General features: G+C 35.5%; 1 protein-coding gene across 4 annotated transcripts in view; it reads right to left on the bottom strand.

Moving 5' to 3' along the window:
- Positions 1-18,803, bottom strand: part of ADGRV1 (adhesion G protein-coupled receptor V1) — a 317,136-nt gene that overhangs the window by 107,158 nt on the left and 191,175 nt on the right. For all 4 annotated transcript variants that reach the window (XM_054688237.1, XM_037529850.1, XM_054688238.1 and 1 more), the window contains 5 exons: positions 17,374-18,482; positions 15,813-15,930; positions 14,756-14,927; positions 10,715-10,957; positions 4,572-4,979 (listed from right to left, as the gene is read on the bottom strand). In XM_054688237.1, the coding sequence (XP_054544212.1) occupies positions 4,572-4,979; positions 10,715-10,957; positions 14,756-14,927; positions 15,813-15,930; positions 17,374-18,482 (2,050 nt within the window). The remainder of the gene's footprint in view (positions 1-4,571; positions 4,980-10,714; positions 10,958-14,755; positions 14,928-15,812; positions 15,931-17,373; positions 18,483-18,803) is intronic.

Genomic DNA, 18,803 nt, shown 5'->3' with positions numbered 1-18,803 from the left:
ACTGAAAATTAAGAATATCAGATGTATATGGGTGATTTCAAATATTATTTTAAGCTTTTTTAAAATCTTACTAGAAACCAATGGAAAAATAATTAACAATCAAAAATTCAGGTTGACTTTTTTTTGCAAATGAAATGCAAGAAGCCAGTGAAACAATATGAGCTCTTTTAAGAATCAAAAATTATAATTCAGTTATTTAAAGTCATCCAAACTTTATTCCTATTCAAGGGAAGGAGAAAATTACTTTTAGCATAGCACTGAAAAAATAAAATAGGGCCTCCCTGGTGGCACAAGGTGTTAAGTCAGCACTATTAAGCTATCCTCAGCCACTGCAGCAAGAGTTTGATCCCCAGTCAGGGAGCTACCCACATGGTGCAGCAGACCTCTCCTGTCTCACCGACTGATCCTTCAGCAGTATATTTCAGTATATCCTCCTGTTCTGCTCCCCACTCTGTCTCTGTTGAATCTTCTCACTGCCCCCACCTCTGGCCTATACCCCAGCTCTTGTATACATAAATAAATCTTTAAAAAATAATAAAATAAAAAGTACATTTATACAACTCGAGCTTTCTATGGGTACTATTCTCGGAGAGTTATATTATATCCTCTAATCTTACAACTATCCTGCCAGGGAGGTGCTGGTATTTTTTTTCTTTCCAGATAAAGAAATTGAAGCAATAAAAGCATTCCCAACTTGTCCTAGGGCACAGAGATGGTTAACGGACAAGCCCAGCAGACTCTCCTGACAGCCACCCTGCCCTGACTCACAACATTCCTCACTTGCTTGTCCTAAAATAACAACCCAGATTGACTCATTTGCAGACAGGTCACTCAAAGTCATTGCAAGCATGAAACACCCAGCCAGGGTAAAATATATAGGTAAGTCTAAATCACTGTTAATAGGGTTATAAATGTAGAATTGTTGGAATATATAAGATTTTAAATTACCCGATTTAAAAAAAAAAAAAATCTGGCTCGAAAAAGCCATTTCACACAAACAAAAAGAATAGGGATCCCCCATCCTCCAAATTATCAAAATGGACTTACAAAAACATAGAAAACCCAAATCAACCATGAGAGAAATTTAAAAACTGTCAGGAGAGAAAAAAAATTTTTGGTGGGGGGTATATGAAACTTTCACAGAACAAATTATTCCTGTGTTCTTTTCAGTGTATCAGAACACAAAATTAGAGGCAACATCTCCTAATTCATGTTTCATCAAGTCTCAATAACCTGTAAACTAAAATTCAAAGAAATAAAAAGTTGGGATATCATATATGGCAGTCTTATAAGACTGACAGTATTATTATGGCAATTGACAGTTTCAACAATAATTTCTATTACTATGCCTGGGAAGAATTTTATGTCATAGCAGAAATTTGCCCAAACCCAGAGCTGGATTTCATTTGGAAAATCTTTGGAGTGAGTTATTTAAAATTGTTGCTTTTTCAGCATATTTGTTTCTTTTTGAACATAAATAAGTAATCACTTCTAGCAAATGTAATAACAATATCTAAGATTTATTAAGCTCTTACTATAAAGAAATATATAGTACATGGCAGATTCTGTTTCAAGTAAGTTAGAATGATGTAGAAAATAAAGCTTACAAATATAAAACAATTTCATTTAAAATACAAGATCTTATCAAAATAAGTTCAATCCCATAATTGGAAGTTCTAGTCATTTTTGATGAATGCTGAGAATTCATAAGGTCAATGTGAATAGGTGCTAAAGCATAGGAAATCCTGTTTTATACAAGTGTGTACCAAATGGTACACATGCAAATGGTACGTATGCAAATAATTTTTTAATTTGTGAATATTTATACTAAAAATGTACTCATTTTTCTGAAATCCAACATTAACTAGGCATCCTGTACTCTGTTAAAACTTCAACCTTGCTATATGTGATTATCTACTTTCTAGCACCTGTTTCACTGTCTATTACTGTAAATGTCTAAAAACATGACATTTTTTGCATTTTATGGATGTACCAGAACCTTACTTAAGGCTGTTTTCCAACTTTTGTTATTATAAGCCATGCTAAAATAAACATTCTTTTTATATATGTATTTGCAAATTACGATTAGTGATCTTTTCCCCCCAGTTTTATTGAGATATAATTTACATATAATCATTAGTTGTATTTTCACTTTGTTTGTGGTACATGGAAAGAGACATTTGTTTAAGATTTTTATGGTTAAGTTTATCAATCATTTACTTCGCAGCTTCTGGGTTTTGCTTTATGCTTTAGAAAGACATTCCTATGTCAAACCTACATATTAAAGACAATTCATCCATGTTTCTGCTAATGCTTTCTCAGTTTGTTTTACCACTAAATCTCTAATTTAATTTGTCTGGGATTTATTTTGGACTAAGTTTTGCTCTCAAGATCCAGCTCTACTTTTCTTCCAGATAGTTCAATCAGTTGTCCACTATTCTTTACAGAGACATAATTTTGATCCATAGATCTGAAATATCATCTTTATCATAGATGAAATTTTAATATGTTCTCATTTATCTCTGCACCTTTTGTTCTGTTCCACAGATCTGAATTTCTATGCCTGAACCACCTGTTTCAATCACTCTGTCGTCTAAGTATATTTTCATATCTGGTAGGACAAAGTTCTTTTTCAGAACACTTTTGGCTATTCTTACATGTATATTCTTTCAGGTGAAATACAGCATCCAGAAAAGAAAAAAAAACAAAGTATCTTACTGACATTTTGGTAGAGATGATATTGCATTTACAAATCAGTTTATGTGAAGTTGTTGACTCTCTGACATTGAAGCTTCCCATTGCTGAGCAAAATATAGATCTCTATTCAAATTTATGTGATTCAGTAGAATTTTTCAGTTTTCTTTTCATATAATATATACTGAACTAGTGAGTCACTCAAATCACCAGTTTGTATTTTGACATTCATATATAGAGTATTTGAAATGACAATATACCATACCATTAAACAGTTTTAGTAAAAAAAATAACAGAATTTGAAAAGTAATCAGCTCAAAGAAGGCTGAGGTTGGAATACAATTGTTTTCTTTTCAGAATTCAAATGATGTTTTCTCCTTGATTTTTATAACATTTAAAGTATTTTATTCATTCAATAATTCCTAGGTTGCCTACTTCATATAAATTACCTTAATATATGAGAGAAATAACTGCTAATGGTTACTCTAAAAACATTTATTATCTTTCTCATAGAAAATTCTTTAATAATTCAGTTTCATTATTCATGATAGAGCCATTAAAAAAATCAAGATGTACTATTTGGCAACTCTAGTTAAGTAAGTGTTGACTCTTATCCAATAATATGTAGGACTCTTGTATAACTACTGAGAGGAAGCAGAAATTTTATTATATCTTTCTTAATTCATGTGAAATGAGGTTCTCTTTTCTTAAATGTGGTTACTATACATTCTTTCTCTTTTCTTGGCCAAAATCAACTTGTCATTGTCCTACGTGTCATCATTGGAAAATTTAAGTAACAATATTCCCAGCATGAATTTTTATTTCTAAAAATTTTCTTTGCATGAAATAGAAATCACTTCTCTTTGCTTTATAAGCTGCTTGGCAAAGTCTCTTCTTCTGACTTGTGTATATAATGTTCCTTTCTACCCTTCAGGCATTGTATTTTAAGTCACACAATAAAAAGTAAAATAGGCATGATAATCTAAAACCTCACTCTAAACATTTTCAGTATATAAAGGTCACTTTAATATAGTATTTATACTATATGGCTTTCAGAAAAGTCATGATGTATTTTTTTCATGTTTTTCAAGCAAAAATGCATCATGAATTTTCCAATGACCCAATATTTAAAAATGTAGTGTTTACAAATTCATGTGCATATACTCAAAATTTTTCATATATATGTAAGTATGTTGATAAGAAAATCCAAAATATATGCCTATGGGAGTCTTTTCCATAGTAATAATTCTTTTTACTTATACTTTGATGTTATTAAGCTCTTTTGTCTCCACCTCATGCCATCATTTGCAGAAAGGTACAAGAAACCTGATTGGTGTAAGCCCCCACCAATTTGAGTAGCTGAAATCAACCAGTCATTCTTAGGTCTCTTTTTTTTGATAAAGCTTCCAGTGCCTGGGAAGAACAGGGAACAGAAATAATACAATAGCTTCTGCTCCATGGCTTATAAACTGGAAGAACTCTGTAAATCATTTAGTTTAAGCGCTTTTCTAATAGACTTAAGAAACTAAGACACAATGTCCAAAGATATTTTTCCAGTTTCTGGAGAATCAGAAAGAGACTGTAGTTTCTGACCTCTGGCGCCTCTTTCCAGATATTGGGCTGTCTTCACTGCTGCAGTAGATTACTCACCATTCTCATATTTGAAGACTGAAGTTTCCAAACATATAAAAGTACATTCAAACCAAACTGTCACATCCAGGTCAAAGTACAATGTCAGGAATGATGAATTCCATTATTAGATTTATAAAGTTAACTCTAAGAAAATTTCATAACTGACATAACATTTTGTTTTTTCATTTTTCTAAAGTTATGAAATTATACTTAACCAACTGCTGAGATCTGCAACGGCTTCTTACCTTGTCTATTAGATGCATCACAACACTGAGCTGTTCATCTGTGTTCTCCATTGCCACTTTCATGCTGATGCTGTGGAGCACTCTGCTGAGAATATCACCATTCAGGGGCTGCTGTAGCTGATCTGCAAGCCCCCAAATGGCCTGCGAATCCACATCATTGACAAGAGTGATATTAGCAGTCCCATACATTGTATCAATTTTGGCACCACCTTTTGGGTCAAAAAGCACAATCTGGAAGCGTTTGGGAAATGGATTTAAAGACCCTTTCTCTGGCGTTAGAATGACATCCAACATGGTATTTCTCTGACCAGGTTCAAAGACCAGTGTTCCTTCAGTACTCACAAAATCCTTTCCAGAAATTGCTGGAGATATGAAAGTACGACCAATTGTTTCAGGACTCCTCAGCTCCTAGAAATTAAATACCACTTAAGTGAAAGTATAAGGTCATTTTAGAGAATTCTTTATTATCTTGTCTTAAATACTTATTGCTTAAGCAAAGTTTATTTCTCTTAAATAAATCAGTGGGCCATAAAAGATTACTACTGAAACATGTTCTGGTTTTTGTTTTTGTTTTTGTTTTTTCATTTTCTAATCTCCAAAGACAGAAAGATAAATATGCAACATAAAGTGATATGGTTATAAACAGCAGATGTCTTAGAATGGACCAAGAAAGAAAATCAGGAAAGAAATGTCACTGTTACCTCACAGGTTTTCTTCAATTGTGAACACTAAAAATTATGCTTTCAAATTTGCAGTCACAAAAAAAAATACAGAGGGAAAAAAGGAACATTTACATTTTTATTCTCACCTAGATATTTTGAAGAGATGGCGATTTGGGGAATCAAAAGAAGGCAGAGAGTGGGAGGAAGAAGCAGAAAAATTGATCTCTAGTTCACACTTAGCAGTGAAAATATCCTGAGGAAAAAAGTTCCTGGTTATATGTATCTCTGAATTTCTTCAAATTATGCTTATTAAAAGTTGTTCTGTAAAGTCAAGGATGAGAAATCAATCAAGGAAGAACCAAAATAATGTAGTTAATTCACTACTGAGCCAGTAAACATAAAACACCTGGTAATTAGCCATGAGGCACACTGGGAATGTAGGTGTGAACAACAGAATACTTGCCCTCATGGAATCTATTCTAGCAAAGAACAGAGATAGCACAAAGTCATCAAATTAACAACTTACTTTTTTACATGAAGATGAACTCTATGAAGAATAAAACTTGGTATGGGAGCTGCAAGGTGATAGCAAGGGTACAATTTTAGATAAAATAGTTTATGGAAGCTTTTGATAGGATATTTCAGCAGTGACCTCAGCAACATAAAGGAACAGACCATGTGAGGATCTGCAGGGATATATTCTAGGCAGAGGGAATTATAAAAGTGTTGGGATTCACCTTTGATGTTAGAGAAAGAACCAGAAGGCCTGGGTGGCTGAAAGTACATGACTGGACAGGAGAAAATCATGCAGGTCCATTATACAAAACATAGCAGGAAGACGCTGGAGGATTCAAGGAAGCTAGTGACACACTTTAGTGAGTATTTTCTTAAGTATTCTGGTTCTTGTGTATTTATAGACTATAGCAGGGGTAAGTTAGTAGGACCTTCTAGTAAATTTAATGTTAGGTGGAAAGGAAGAAGAGAATTAAAATAACTCCTAGCTCTTTGACTGACTGGTAGAAAACTGAGGAAAATACTGTTAAAGGAAAAATCAAGAATTCTTTGTTATACACATTAAACCTGAGCTATCTTTTAGACATTCAAATGAAGAGGTCAAGCAGGAGCAATCAAATATGTAAGTCTAGATCACAGGTGGTGAAGAAGTTGGTGATAAAAATTTAGAAGTTCTCATTTTATAGATGATATTTAAAGAAAACAGGCAAAAGGGAGGAATTGCCAGCTTAAGAACAGGAAAGAGCGAGCTATGCTCTAGAAGTCCAAAGGAAAAGAGCATACTTCAAAAAGAAAGTGATCAATGGTGTCAAAAAATGAAAAACAAATGAATGAAGACAAAGGCTTTTCCAGAGCATCTGCGGGGCTGTGGCAGAACAAAAAGCTCCACAGAAGAAAACCACACAGATTCATTTGGTTTGAGAATAGATAAATTAAAGTATTCATTAGGACACTATGGACAGTGAAAGTGAATGAATTGGAACTATGCACATCAACATGGCTATTTCTCAAAAAAAAAAAAAAAAAAAAAGGCTAATGAGCCAGAAAGAAAAAGAAAAATACCGGATGGTCTCAGGAATTTAGAAAACCTAAATGAGGGACCAGGAAAAAGACTAATTATAATAAAGTAAAAATCAAAATCAACAAGCAACTAAACCAGAGACATACTATGGGGTGGGGGGAATGGGAGGAGGGATTAGGGTCAAAATAAGGGGGGGTGGGAATTGTATGGGGAATAAAACCAAGATGAAAATGCATGCATTGCACAAAAATGAAAAATGATGTAAAAATATATAAAATTCAAAAAGTTGAAAAAAAAAGACTAATGAATAAAGGAAGCTTAACCTAAAGTAATATAATTGGAAAAAATCTCATTTATATTAGTTTTCAAAACAGGTAAAGCTAAACAGCACATGATGAGTAGTAAAAATATAAATAAAAGAGGGAAATTTAACATGAAATTCAACATAGAGGTTATCTGCAAGATGGGAAAAGTCAAGGAAAGAGCAGGATGGCATTAGGAAAAGGTTCATGGTGAGTAGTTCTAAAAACCTCAGTAAGTTGGTTAGCTTAAAATAAATGGTGGTGATTTTTATTACAGTAAGCTCCATAAATTCTGTCCACTGTTTCCTGGTAGGATTTATTTTTTACTTCAAAGATTGAAAGGAAACAGATAAAAATATTTTTGTGCTTATAAAACATGCATAACAAATAAACAAGAAGTACCATACAATTTAAAAGATACAATGAGGGCCTCCCTAGTGGCAGCAGGTTGAGCACCGTGCTGTGAAGCTGTCCACAGCCTCTGCAGTGCAGGTTCAATTCCCGGCTGGCCAGGGAGAAACCCACATGGCATGGCAGACCTCTCCTGTCCCACCCGCTGCTCCCCTCAGCAGTGTCTTTGGACCTTCTGCCTGTTCTGCTCCCTGCTCTGTCTCTGGTGAATTCTCTCACCCATGTCTCTGACCTGTACCCCAGTTCTTGTATAAAGAAAGATAAATCTTTAAAAAACCTATATAAAATAAAAATAAAAGATACAATGAAAGTCAATATAGAAACAGCCTTTGACTAGAATAGGGAACACGAGAATAAGAAGTAAAAGCATGTTCTTTCTTGAATGTGTGCTTTGGGCTAAAACATAATAACTCAAAGTACCTGAAACCAGTTTTCATGTTTGGTTTACTTCTAGATTGGTAACGGAGCAACAGTGATATTTTCTTTATTTCAAATCTTCATATTGCCTAAGTTTTTACCACAAATACTTAGCTATAAGGTAAATTATGCTAAGACTACAATGTTTACATACATGGGCATGCTGACCTACCAAAGGGTATGTATGTCATAGCTACAGTTTCCAACTACATTAAAATCTATTTAAAGTAAAATGAAAATAGGTATCATATAACAGTACAGCAACTTGACCCATAATTATTTAATCATACTTCCAGCTATTGGAAATAGAATTATATGCCTTTGTTTTCTGGTAGTATGTCTAGCATTTAGAGAGGAAGTGGTTTTCCATGCCTGGGAAGCTGGGGAGATCCCCACTGTTCTGAGGACCTGGGATCTCGGCCCCCAATCCTTTCTTTTCTCCCTTGAAGTCCCTCAAAAAATGGTCCAACTCTTTAAAAAATAGAGGAAATACAGGGACAATGATGCAACAGCAAAATAATATACCAGAAGAGGTAAAATATTTATTTCTAATTTTTTAAATTAACCTTTCAATTTTGAAACAATGGTAGATTCACCTGAAATTATAAGAAGTAATAGAGGTCTCCTGCACCCTTTACTCAATATCCCTTATTGGTAATATCTTGCACAATTCTAATATATTGCAACCAGTATCTGACACTGATACAGCCCAAATACAAAACATTTCATCACCACAGGGTCCTTCACGTTGGTATTTATGGTATGTATTGTGTAAGAAATCACTTATGAAAAATCTAAACAAAATAAAATGAATATGATAGATACTGACATTAAAATTCTTATTTTAGCAACTTCAATTTCCCTCTCATCTTAGGGTATGAACTAGTTTAAAGCATGCCTCAAATCTCTATCATCTATTCTAAACTTCCATCCCCGCTTCTTCTACTCTACAAAGTAATAAGGATATAATGATATGTAAATGTCATAGGACAAGAGCAATAACGAGACACTTAATTTTTCTCATTTCTCAATTTTAAATGCTTGAAACCAAAATTGCTAAATTTCCCTGCTATGACTCAAAAACACTTCTTTTTTGAGTTCATTTAACTGCAAGGTTATTTAGGATGAGGTTTATTTCTAGAGTCTCATATGATAGAGAATTTTGCCTTCTTTTTAGTTGAGCTACATATTCTCTCACAGCTCTAGTCCTGATTTCCCATCACTGACTTACATGATTGCTACAACTAACTGGCTGCACAGATGCTGCATTCTATTCACAGAATGTGCTACCTGTCTGGGCCACCCAATGCAGTGATAAAACTACATGCATACTAAACAGGACTTTGCAAAAAAAAAAAAAAAAAAAACACACTTTGAAACTCTGAGGTCTAAATAGGCCTTAAGAGTTTGGAATGTTTACAGGAGAAATGGCAGCACTGTCCAGAATGGTAGTTTCGAGCTTTTTGTTTCCTGAAGTTATTCAAGTCAGCAAAGAAAACAAAGTGCTAAGGAAGGTTAGTGCCAATCCACAATTGTGTTTCATGCAGAGTAGATACACACTTTTATTTTAATATAGTAGAATTTTGCTTCCCAAAGTCTAAAAGTTCATGTTGGGAAGGTGTATGATATTGTTTGGGGCAACTGCATGTTCTGGTCACTTACTGTCACTTACTGTTATATAGCATTGTTCTTCTGCATCCCTGGCTACCCACCTGCCCCCTCAGGTTCACCTGATGCCATCCTAATAAGATGGATATAAAAAAGTGGGGCCTCATAACTCAAGTATTTATTTATTTATTTTTAATTTTTTTTTAGAGGCATGTTTAATTATTTATTTGTTTGTTTGTTTGTTTGTTTGTTTATACACGCACTGGGTACAGTCAGAAGCGCGGGAGGGTGAGAGAATTCACCAGAGCCAGAGCGGGGAGCAGAGCAGGCAGAAGGACCGAAGTACACTGCTGAGGGGAGCAGCGGGTGACAGGAGAGGTCTGCACGCCATGTCGGACCCTCCTCCGGTGGCCGGGGAGCAGCCGGGGATCGAACCAGCGCTTCAGAGGCCGCGGGCAGCTTTGCAACCCAGCGCTCAACTGCTGCGCCACTGGGGAGGCCCATAACTCAAGTATTTAAAGAAACATCAGCAAAATAAGCCAGAAGGAGAAAGACAAATACCAGATGGTGTTACTTATATGTGGAATACAGAGAAACCAAACAAAGGGTCAAAGACAAATTTTAAAACCAACCCATGAAACCTGATTATAGAGATGAGGTATCCAGAAGGGGAGGGAAAAAAGAAGGGGCAAGGGTAAAAACAAGGTGGGGGAGGGCACGATGGACTTTGGTGGAGGACTAGGTGTGCTTCAGTGGCAGGTATGCTATGGTGACTACACCTGAGAGGAGAATTCACATGTCTCTAAAACACTAGCAAGGATGTAAACCAATGGTACTTCAACAAGAGAAATTATGAAGAAAAATAAAAACAAAGAAACAGCAGGTCAGTTAGTTCTGGTGAAGAAAATGTTCAACCAGTTCAGATTTTAACCATAAAAAGAAAATTAATTTTTACTTTTTATACAGAAAGAAGCATCCCAAAGAACATTCTAAAGAAATATTAACTCTAAAGATTTTAGGAACGGATTTATGGGCAATACTTTGTATTGTCATATGATCAATTCTAAGTGAAAAGTTAAGCTGTTTCAAAGGTAAAGCTTATTGTAATAAACATGTGAATTATGATGGTATCATCAGAATATAGAATAATTAAGGCTATAGGTAAAGAAGAAAACCTTAGTATGTGTTCATTTCTATTCCATTGCTTACCTGGGTACTGAAGTTAACAGATATCATTAGTCCTGTCCCAGAATCCCTGGCTACTTGCAAACTGATTAAAGTGGCCTTCTTGTGAGTCACTGGTAGCCGAGAACCAACAGAAAAATACATCAGGCTTTGAGGTTCATCACTCCGTAAGAATTTAATCTGTGCAAATCTGGCACTATCATTTATTGCTGCTCCAGCAGTTACTTGATACAGTTCTACAAAAAAATGTGTTTCAACTTGAGGTATCTGAAAATGAAAAAAAAATTTTTTAAGTGATAACTTTTATATTTTTAGATATTTCTGATACTAAGAAATGCTATTATTCAGACACAAAAATATAGAAATAAAGGTACATCTCTAGATATATTCTTAAACTTCCAAATAAAATGTTTTTGGACTTTAAGAAATATCTTTCTTTTCTCCAGGTGAGCTTCTTAGAAAATCAGTATCAACAACCTGTGTACTCCAATAAGCAAAAAATATACATTCATACAAAAAATGCTATTTAGTATTTAAACGAAATGGACTATTTTAACATTTTTCAACATAAATGAATCTGAAGCTAATGCACTTTCAGTCAATACTGAAATATGGAGAAAATTGTTCTCTTCCCACTTCTGAGAAGCTTAATTTGACAAATACAATAAACTAAAAGCATTAGGAAAGTAGGGTAACTATGTTCAAGAACTATTATTCGCTAGTGGCCAAGTGAGCTGGAATTCACAATAGTTTCTTTTAACTAAGAATTTTTGTATATTTCATTCTAACACAAAACTCGTCTTTATTTTTTTCTAATTGTCATGATTAGAGCACTGTTTAAAACCACTTAGAGTTCAAAGCGTATGTTACAAGTAAGAAACCATCTAAAAATGAGTAATACCTATGGATGTCAACATATAATTAGACTAGAGACAAAAGGAAACTCTCAGTCTCACAATTCACCTGAAATGTACTGGGAAACCAAAACTCACAGATCATGTCTGAAGTGCTCTATACTTAGACTCAAGAACTGACAAGAACTTGTTTCATATGTCATTGCTAGAAAGTTTCCTTCCTGGAGAGTTCAGCAGCATTCAGGGTGATCTTTTTCCCAACTACTATAAAATGATTTTTCCTGGGCCCAGAGCTGATTAGGAGCACACAATCAAAGTAATAATGAAATATTTACTTAAGCTTGCCTTAGCATTTGCAGTAAATATTTAAACAGTCTGTTTAGTTTAAATAGTTTGTAGGTTAAGAATGTGCTTCCTAAATTAATATCTGTATATTTTTGCTGATATAGAGCCTTACGATATGGCAGCGAGGAATGGGAAATAGGATTCAAAAGATCAGTTCCAATCTTGTCAAGTAATTTACTAGGGTAGATACTTTCATTCTTCATAATTTGAAAATTTAAATGTTAAATAACTGTAGAGTTCTAACCAGAGATATGATAGAAGAGAAAAACTAAGTCGAATGTAAGAAGATTGTATTGAGTTTAGAAGAAAATACTATATGGACGATTATTTTTTGTTTGTAATTATCTGTAACTCCTCTACCACTAGTGTTGCTGTAAACAGTGCTGATGTAACTACTACATCTTAATTGCTTTGGGCTCCATTTACATTCAATCTGAATAATAGTAATACCAGTCATCTCTCATGAATGGCCAACTCCTTATCAAGAATTGTGCAGGAGAAGGAGGGGGCGGGAAAAAAAAATTGTGCAAATAACCTCTAGTTCATTATCTCATTTAATCTAACAGCCCTACCAGTAATACTAGAAAGTTCAAGAAGGCTAAGAAAGTTGTCCAGAGTCACTCAGCTAATTAGTGGAAGAGTTACAATTTGAAACCACCTTTTCTTATCAAAACCCAATGTCGGGGGCCTCCCCGGTGGCGCAGCGGTTGACGCTGGGTTGCGAGCTGCCCGCAGCCTCTGCAGCGCCAGTTCGATCCCCAGCTGCTCCCCGGCCACCTGAGGAGGGTCCCACGTGGTGCGCAGACCTCTCCTGCCGCCCGCTGCTCCCCTTAGCAGTGTACTTCGGTCCTTCTGCCTGCTCTGCTCCCCACTCTGGCTCTGGTGAATTCTCTCACCCTCCCGCGTTTCTGATTGTACCCAGTGCTTGTATAAATAAATAAATAAATCTTAAAAAAAAAATAGAAAAGAAAAAAAAAATTAAAAAAAATAAAAAAAAAAAAAAACTAAAAAAAACCCAATGTCATGGGCCTCCCCCGTGGTGCAGTGGTTGAGCACTGGGTTGTGAAGCTGCCTGCAGCCTCTGCAGTGCTGGTTCCATCCCTGGCCTCCGGAGGAGGGTCCCACGTGGTACACAGACCTCTCCTGCCACCCGCTGCTCCCCGCAGCAGTGTACTTCGTCAGTCTGCCTGCTCTGCACTCCCCTCTGGCTCTGGTGAATTCTCTCACCCTCCCAAGCTTCTGACTATACCCAGTGCTTGTATAAAAAATTTTAAAAAAACGACAAAAAACCCAATGTCATAACCACTGTACTATCTCCCAAGGTAAGTTCTGTATCCTTGAAGCCCTTCCTTTCATAAAAATGAAGAAATGGTTGTTAGATCAAAAGCTAAGGAATAGTTATGCTGCACTGATGAGACCTTGAAATAATCTCCGAAGTCCACTACAGAAAAAGAATGCGAACTAGATGAGGAGTAAGTTTCTTTCCTGTCATGGAATGTAAGATGTGAAAATGCATCTTAGAAACTCATAGTACTTTTTAAAAATATTTTTCATTCTTCTAAGAATATAATCTTTGTCTTTCTTCCCTCTAATTTCCATTACTACAACTGGAATATGTATTATTCTTTCCTACACCTTGTCTTACAACAAAAACCAGGACACATGGTCTCAACATAAACAAAATAGCTATAACCTGGGGCATGTAAACCTTAAGTGACCTGAGACAAGTATTCTTTTTTTAAATAAGTATAATTATTACAATTCTATGAAAATATGTATTGCTGTAAATGCAGCTATAATCCTAACAGCAACCTTGCAGAAAGTGAAAACATAAAAAAAAAAGGACAGAGTTATTTAGAATAAGCTTAAGTATAGTTACATATAGCTTTGAAATAATTTGTGCATGTTTTTTCTGCTGTATAAAACATTAGGCATGTACAAAGAAACCAGGATACTTTTGAACAAATTGTATTTTGGCTAGTTTTTGTATTAAGTATTTGAGTTTAATAAATTAAGTAGTTGGCCAAGACCTATTAATCCTGAGTGTTTACTTCAGCATTGAAGTATCACAGAAGGACAGAATTGGACTTTTAGTGGTGAATCTAATGTAACACATATAAATGTTGATTTACAACGATGCACAAGAGACTTATATAATGTTATCATGCAATGCTACTTCAATAAAATTAAAAAACAAAACAGACATTTTAAAAATGGCCACACATGATTACTGAATTACTAAAGCTCTGTTAAGTCATCAGTGACTGCTACCATTAAGTAAAAAAAGGCGAGGTATGTGGAAGAAGGAAAGGTACACCTGTCTGCTGGTGTCATGAGCCATATGAACAATAGAAATTTATCCAAAAATTTACCAAGCGTGGCTTCTCACTCCGCAGTAGATCAAAACTGAACTCTCTAACTATTATGAACAGAAATGATAGAAGTTCATTCTATGGATCAAATCTATGGATGTGATAAAAACAAAACACTACACATTCAGAGTAATCAGTGAGATTAATCTGGATGAAACTGACTTGAAGGAATCACTCACAATGAGATACTGGGTCAGAAGGAATCTTAGAAATGACAGGAAACAAAGTGGAATACTGATGACTTTTTTTAAAATGTGAGATATAACTGATACATATCATCATATTGGTTTTAAGTATATAACCGGTGAATTTATATACAAAAAGATCATAATGCAATAATTTCTAAGTCTGAAGTGCATTGTCCAGCAATAAGATTGACATTATGGCTAGTTGTGACACAAAGAATGCTCACATAAATAATGTGTAGGTTTCAATAAAATAATTTTAAGATTACTTCTTCTAAATTGATGATACCATGACTCATCATTTCTTACCTTTCCTGGTTTGATCTCAATGGGAATTAAACATTTTATTTGACCTGTTGTACAGGTTGTGGTGCCTGACACAGAGAGGAGCTCATCCATCAGGTTCACAACATCTTTCTGGAGCACAGTGGCTGTTTTGTTAAATGTGACACGCCAAAAAACTTTGACATCTTCAAAGGCCCTGGGAACAAAGCACAGCTCATGCAAATGCAGTGAGAGATTGCAGTATCCCTACAACTATACTGCTTAATGTGCTGTCACAGTGCCTAAGAATAGCTCTTTATCCAAAGTGTAGCTCTACCACTGATAATGCAGAAAATGATCAATTCCCCTCATTACAGATGAGAAATTACAGCTGGAGTTTACATAACATTCTTCAACCACATTCTATATAAAAATAAGTTTAATTGTACTTCTGTGTTATCAGGAATGTAAAAAATAATATTTTTTTTCCATCTAATATGTCTTCTTGGGCCAGAAATATGCAAATAAAGTTATAGAAAACCCTGGTTTCAAGTAAATGCTCCTCATATTTCTTTTCACAAGATTTCTTCTAAAGGAAAAACATTTCTAAAACTCATTATTATTAAAAATTAATGCCAAGAGATGACATATTTTCAGAGAATATTTAGGTGCAAAGTGGAAAAGATAATATTCATCCACGTATAGGTGTGCACACCAAGGGTTACATGTGGTGCATACTCAAAAGATGTGTAACAAGCAATATTAAGTTGCAAGCACATCTGGTACTCCAAATCTCCCTACCAGTAAGAAGCTGTGTATGTGGAGTGATCAGAGAATGTGTATCAATGAATACTATGAACTGATGACCCACAATCTGCCATCTCTATGGTACTGTATGAAGTCCAAAATGTCCAAGGTAGCTCTAAGTAGCTTTGACCATAAACCAAGAATGTTAAGTCACTGATTAAGTACTAAAGCATCTGTACATCAACACATCAAATCCCACACAGCCTTCTTCTATCAACATTACATTTAACTGAATTCAAATCATGTACTATAGGCTCCAGGATATTATACCTTCTGTATCTACACATAAACATACCTGTTTGACTGCCTTGTGACAATAAGATGCAGTCTGTTCATACCAGCTCCTTCACCCAGCCTTAGTCCACTCTGGGAATCCTCACTGAATCCTATGATGCCATTGTGAAGGTCACTCCCTGACAAGAAAAATGGAGGGTTCTATTTCAGACTTTAAAAAATCCCCAATGCTTCAGTCATCATTTCAGCTCAGATAGAATAAAAATGAGAAATTCACAAATGAGAAATCTACAAATGAGAGGGGGGAGGTATATTTTTAAAAAGCTTTCCTGAAAAATGAAACCAAAATGGTAACACCAAGATGGCTAATACTTAGAGAACAGAAGGCCAGAATAAAGCGAGCATGAAACTCTACTCCTCACACTGACCGACACTCATCTCTCTCTGATGAGACTGCATTTGACAGTCCTGACACTGTTATCTGTTAACTTTTTAAACTCAGTTTATCCCCCACAGAATGTCAGTTCTACTAGGGCATCCAGACAACGGGAACTCAAGGCTATTGACTATGCTAATATACTGATGGCGCTGTCAGGAATCAGTCACTGGCCAAGTATATGTAATCAGTGTATCACATGTAGGGAATGAAAGCATGTGAGAACTTTATCATGCTCAGTTAAGTGGTGATTTGGAATACCAAATTGGTATGTTTTGGTATGCCATACCAACTGAGGAACACTTTTTCTTGGAGCAATGCTGCTATCCTGAGGAACACTTCTGTCGAACAGGTACCTCATACTCAGCAGCTATACATGCATAGCTGCTGTCCTGAGTCCCCAAAGAAACCTCTGCCACCATCCTAACCAAGACCACAAGATCTCATAATCCAGTAATTAGTGGGGTAATGTTTAAGACAGTCATGCATCTCCAGTAACCACTGATTGGTCTGTGCCTCTGTCAAACTAATAACTAAATATTTTGACTGTCAGATATGATCACATTCAAGTAACTATAATAAACTATTTATGTCATGGACTAAGGGAGGAGACTGTTAAGTGCAGAAATAATGTTAACAGAAATATATAGATGGCAGTAAACTAATGTGAATCAAAGTAAATAACTTTTAGCATATAACTGTAATTTGTAACACTCACTAAACTGGAGGAATAGGAATAAATGACATTGAATGGAATTGGTGTAAATTTAAAGATTAACAAACGGGATGATGCTAGGTAGGAAAAGAAAGTATGCAATTGCAAAATTATGAATGAATTTTAACTGAATGGCTAAAACAAAAATTCTAGGAGGCATTCAAATGCTAAAAGTGGATCATGATGACATTCTAATATTTTTCTTAAAGAGAAACATAAAATATGACTTAGTATTTCAAGCAAGGTCTCCCAATTGATCTGGACCAAAACATCCAGGCATCCTGACTTTTAGTTATCTTCTCACTATGTTTTTTTATCAATGTGTCATCTGCAACTATAAAACAGTTTATAAAATTAATTAATAAACACTTGGATAAAATGCAAAGTGGGTAAAAATGATGAGATGGTCTTGTTAATACCATAATTCTTATAAGATATTGACAAATTCAGCTAATCCACCTAAATATATACCTGTAATAACGATCATGGTAAAAGCTGCAAATCCACTGTCATCCCTTCCCTTCACAATCTGTGCTCCCTCTTGAGGGTCTGTAAGAAACACGTAGAAGAATTCCTGGCCCTCGGGTTCATCGTCATCTAAAATTTGAACCAATACTTTACGTTCTCTCTCTCCATCTACAAATGTAAGGATGAAAGTTTGTTCTTCAAAGTCTTCATCTTCAACGGCCCATGTTAGGTTGGAAATTCCATAGGTATCAGGAGAGGGGAATGCATCTGGCTCCTTCTGAGCAGATCTTCCACCAAAAGTTTTAACTGATATACTGACATTGCCAGTACACCTACCAGTTCTTTGAACAAAAACTTGTGCAGCATTAAATGTGCCATTCTGTATCTCCTCTTCAATGTAAACAATGGGTGGCCAAAGACTAAATATTCCATGAATGGAAATGTTGGCAGTGACAGAGGCCTCATCAGGCTTCTCAGACATAGCAGATGTACTAGGAAGGGTGCCAAGTTCCACAGGGATAGCAGTTACACCACTTGTCTCAGCAACAATGGTGACTATTTCTGTTGCCTGTAAAGTGGTAGTTAAATTGGTTGTGTCAGACTGTGTGGAGGAGAGCACATTTCCTAGAGGAGTGAGAGTTGTGTCATCTGCTATAGCCACAGTTGTCTTGGGGAGAAATACATCCATTCCCACCAGGTCATCATCATCTAATATTGTGATCACTGCGACACTGAAATCTAGATTCAGGCGTGGTCTCCAATCAGCATCAAAATGCTGCAATCCTTTAATTTCTACTGAAGTTAGATTGATGTAAAAAGTTTCTTCTAGCTCAGGAAGATGATCATTAATAATGATTATTTCAAAATCAACCTCAGCTTGGAATTTTTGAAAAAGCAGTTCGTTATTCTGAATAGGCTGAAAGTCTTCCCGTGGCTTTGCGCTTCCTGCAGTTATCTGATAGGAAACTTGAATAAGATCACCTTGGAACCCAAACAGTCTCTGTACATGTAATCTGATCACCTGTACATCCTCTGACACTATGATATTTCTTGAACTAGGGGAAAATTGAAAGATTCCCATTGGTTCAATTTCTGCAACAATAAAACCAGATCTGGAAATAAAAAAAAAAAAAAAAAGATGAAAGAACTGATGAGAAAATAGAAATACACTGTAGATACTCATCTTTCACATCTTTTAATGATGCTTTGCATGACAGCATCTAAAAATGACATGCCCTTTCAAATTTCACAAAACCATAACAACTTATTGATAATTGTACCAGAACACAAAAACATAAGAACAGGGCCTCCCTGGTGGTGCAAGGGGTTAAGCACCGCACTGTGAAGCAGTCTGCAGCCTCTGCAGCATGAGTTCAATCCACAGCCAGCCAGGAAGCACCCCACATGGCAAAGCAGACCTCTTGTCTCGCCCA

The sequence above is a fragment of the Talpa occidentalis genome, unplaced genomic scaffold, assembly GCF_014898055.3.
Source record: "Talpa occidentalis isolate TD23 unplaced genomic scaffold, MPIMG_talOcc4v2.1 talOcc4.6, whole genome shotgun sequence".
NCBI lineage: Eukaryota > Metazoa > Chordata > Mammalia > Eulipotyphla > Talpidae > Talpa > Talpa occidentalis.
The sequence above is the reverse complement of the archived record's forward strand: the minus strand, read 5'-3'. Positions and strand labels throughout refer to the sequence as shown.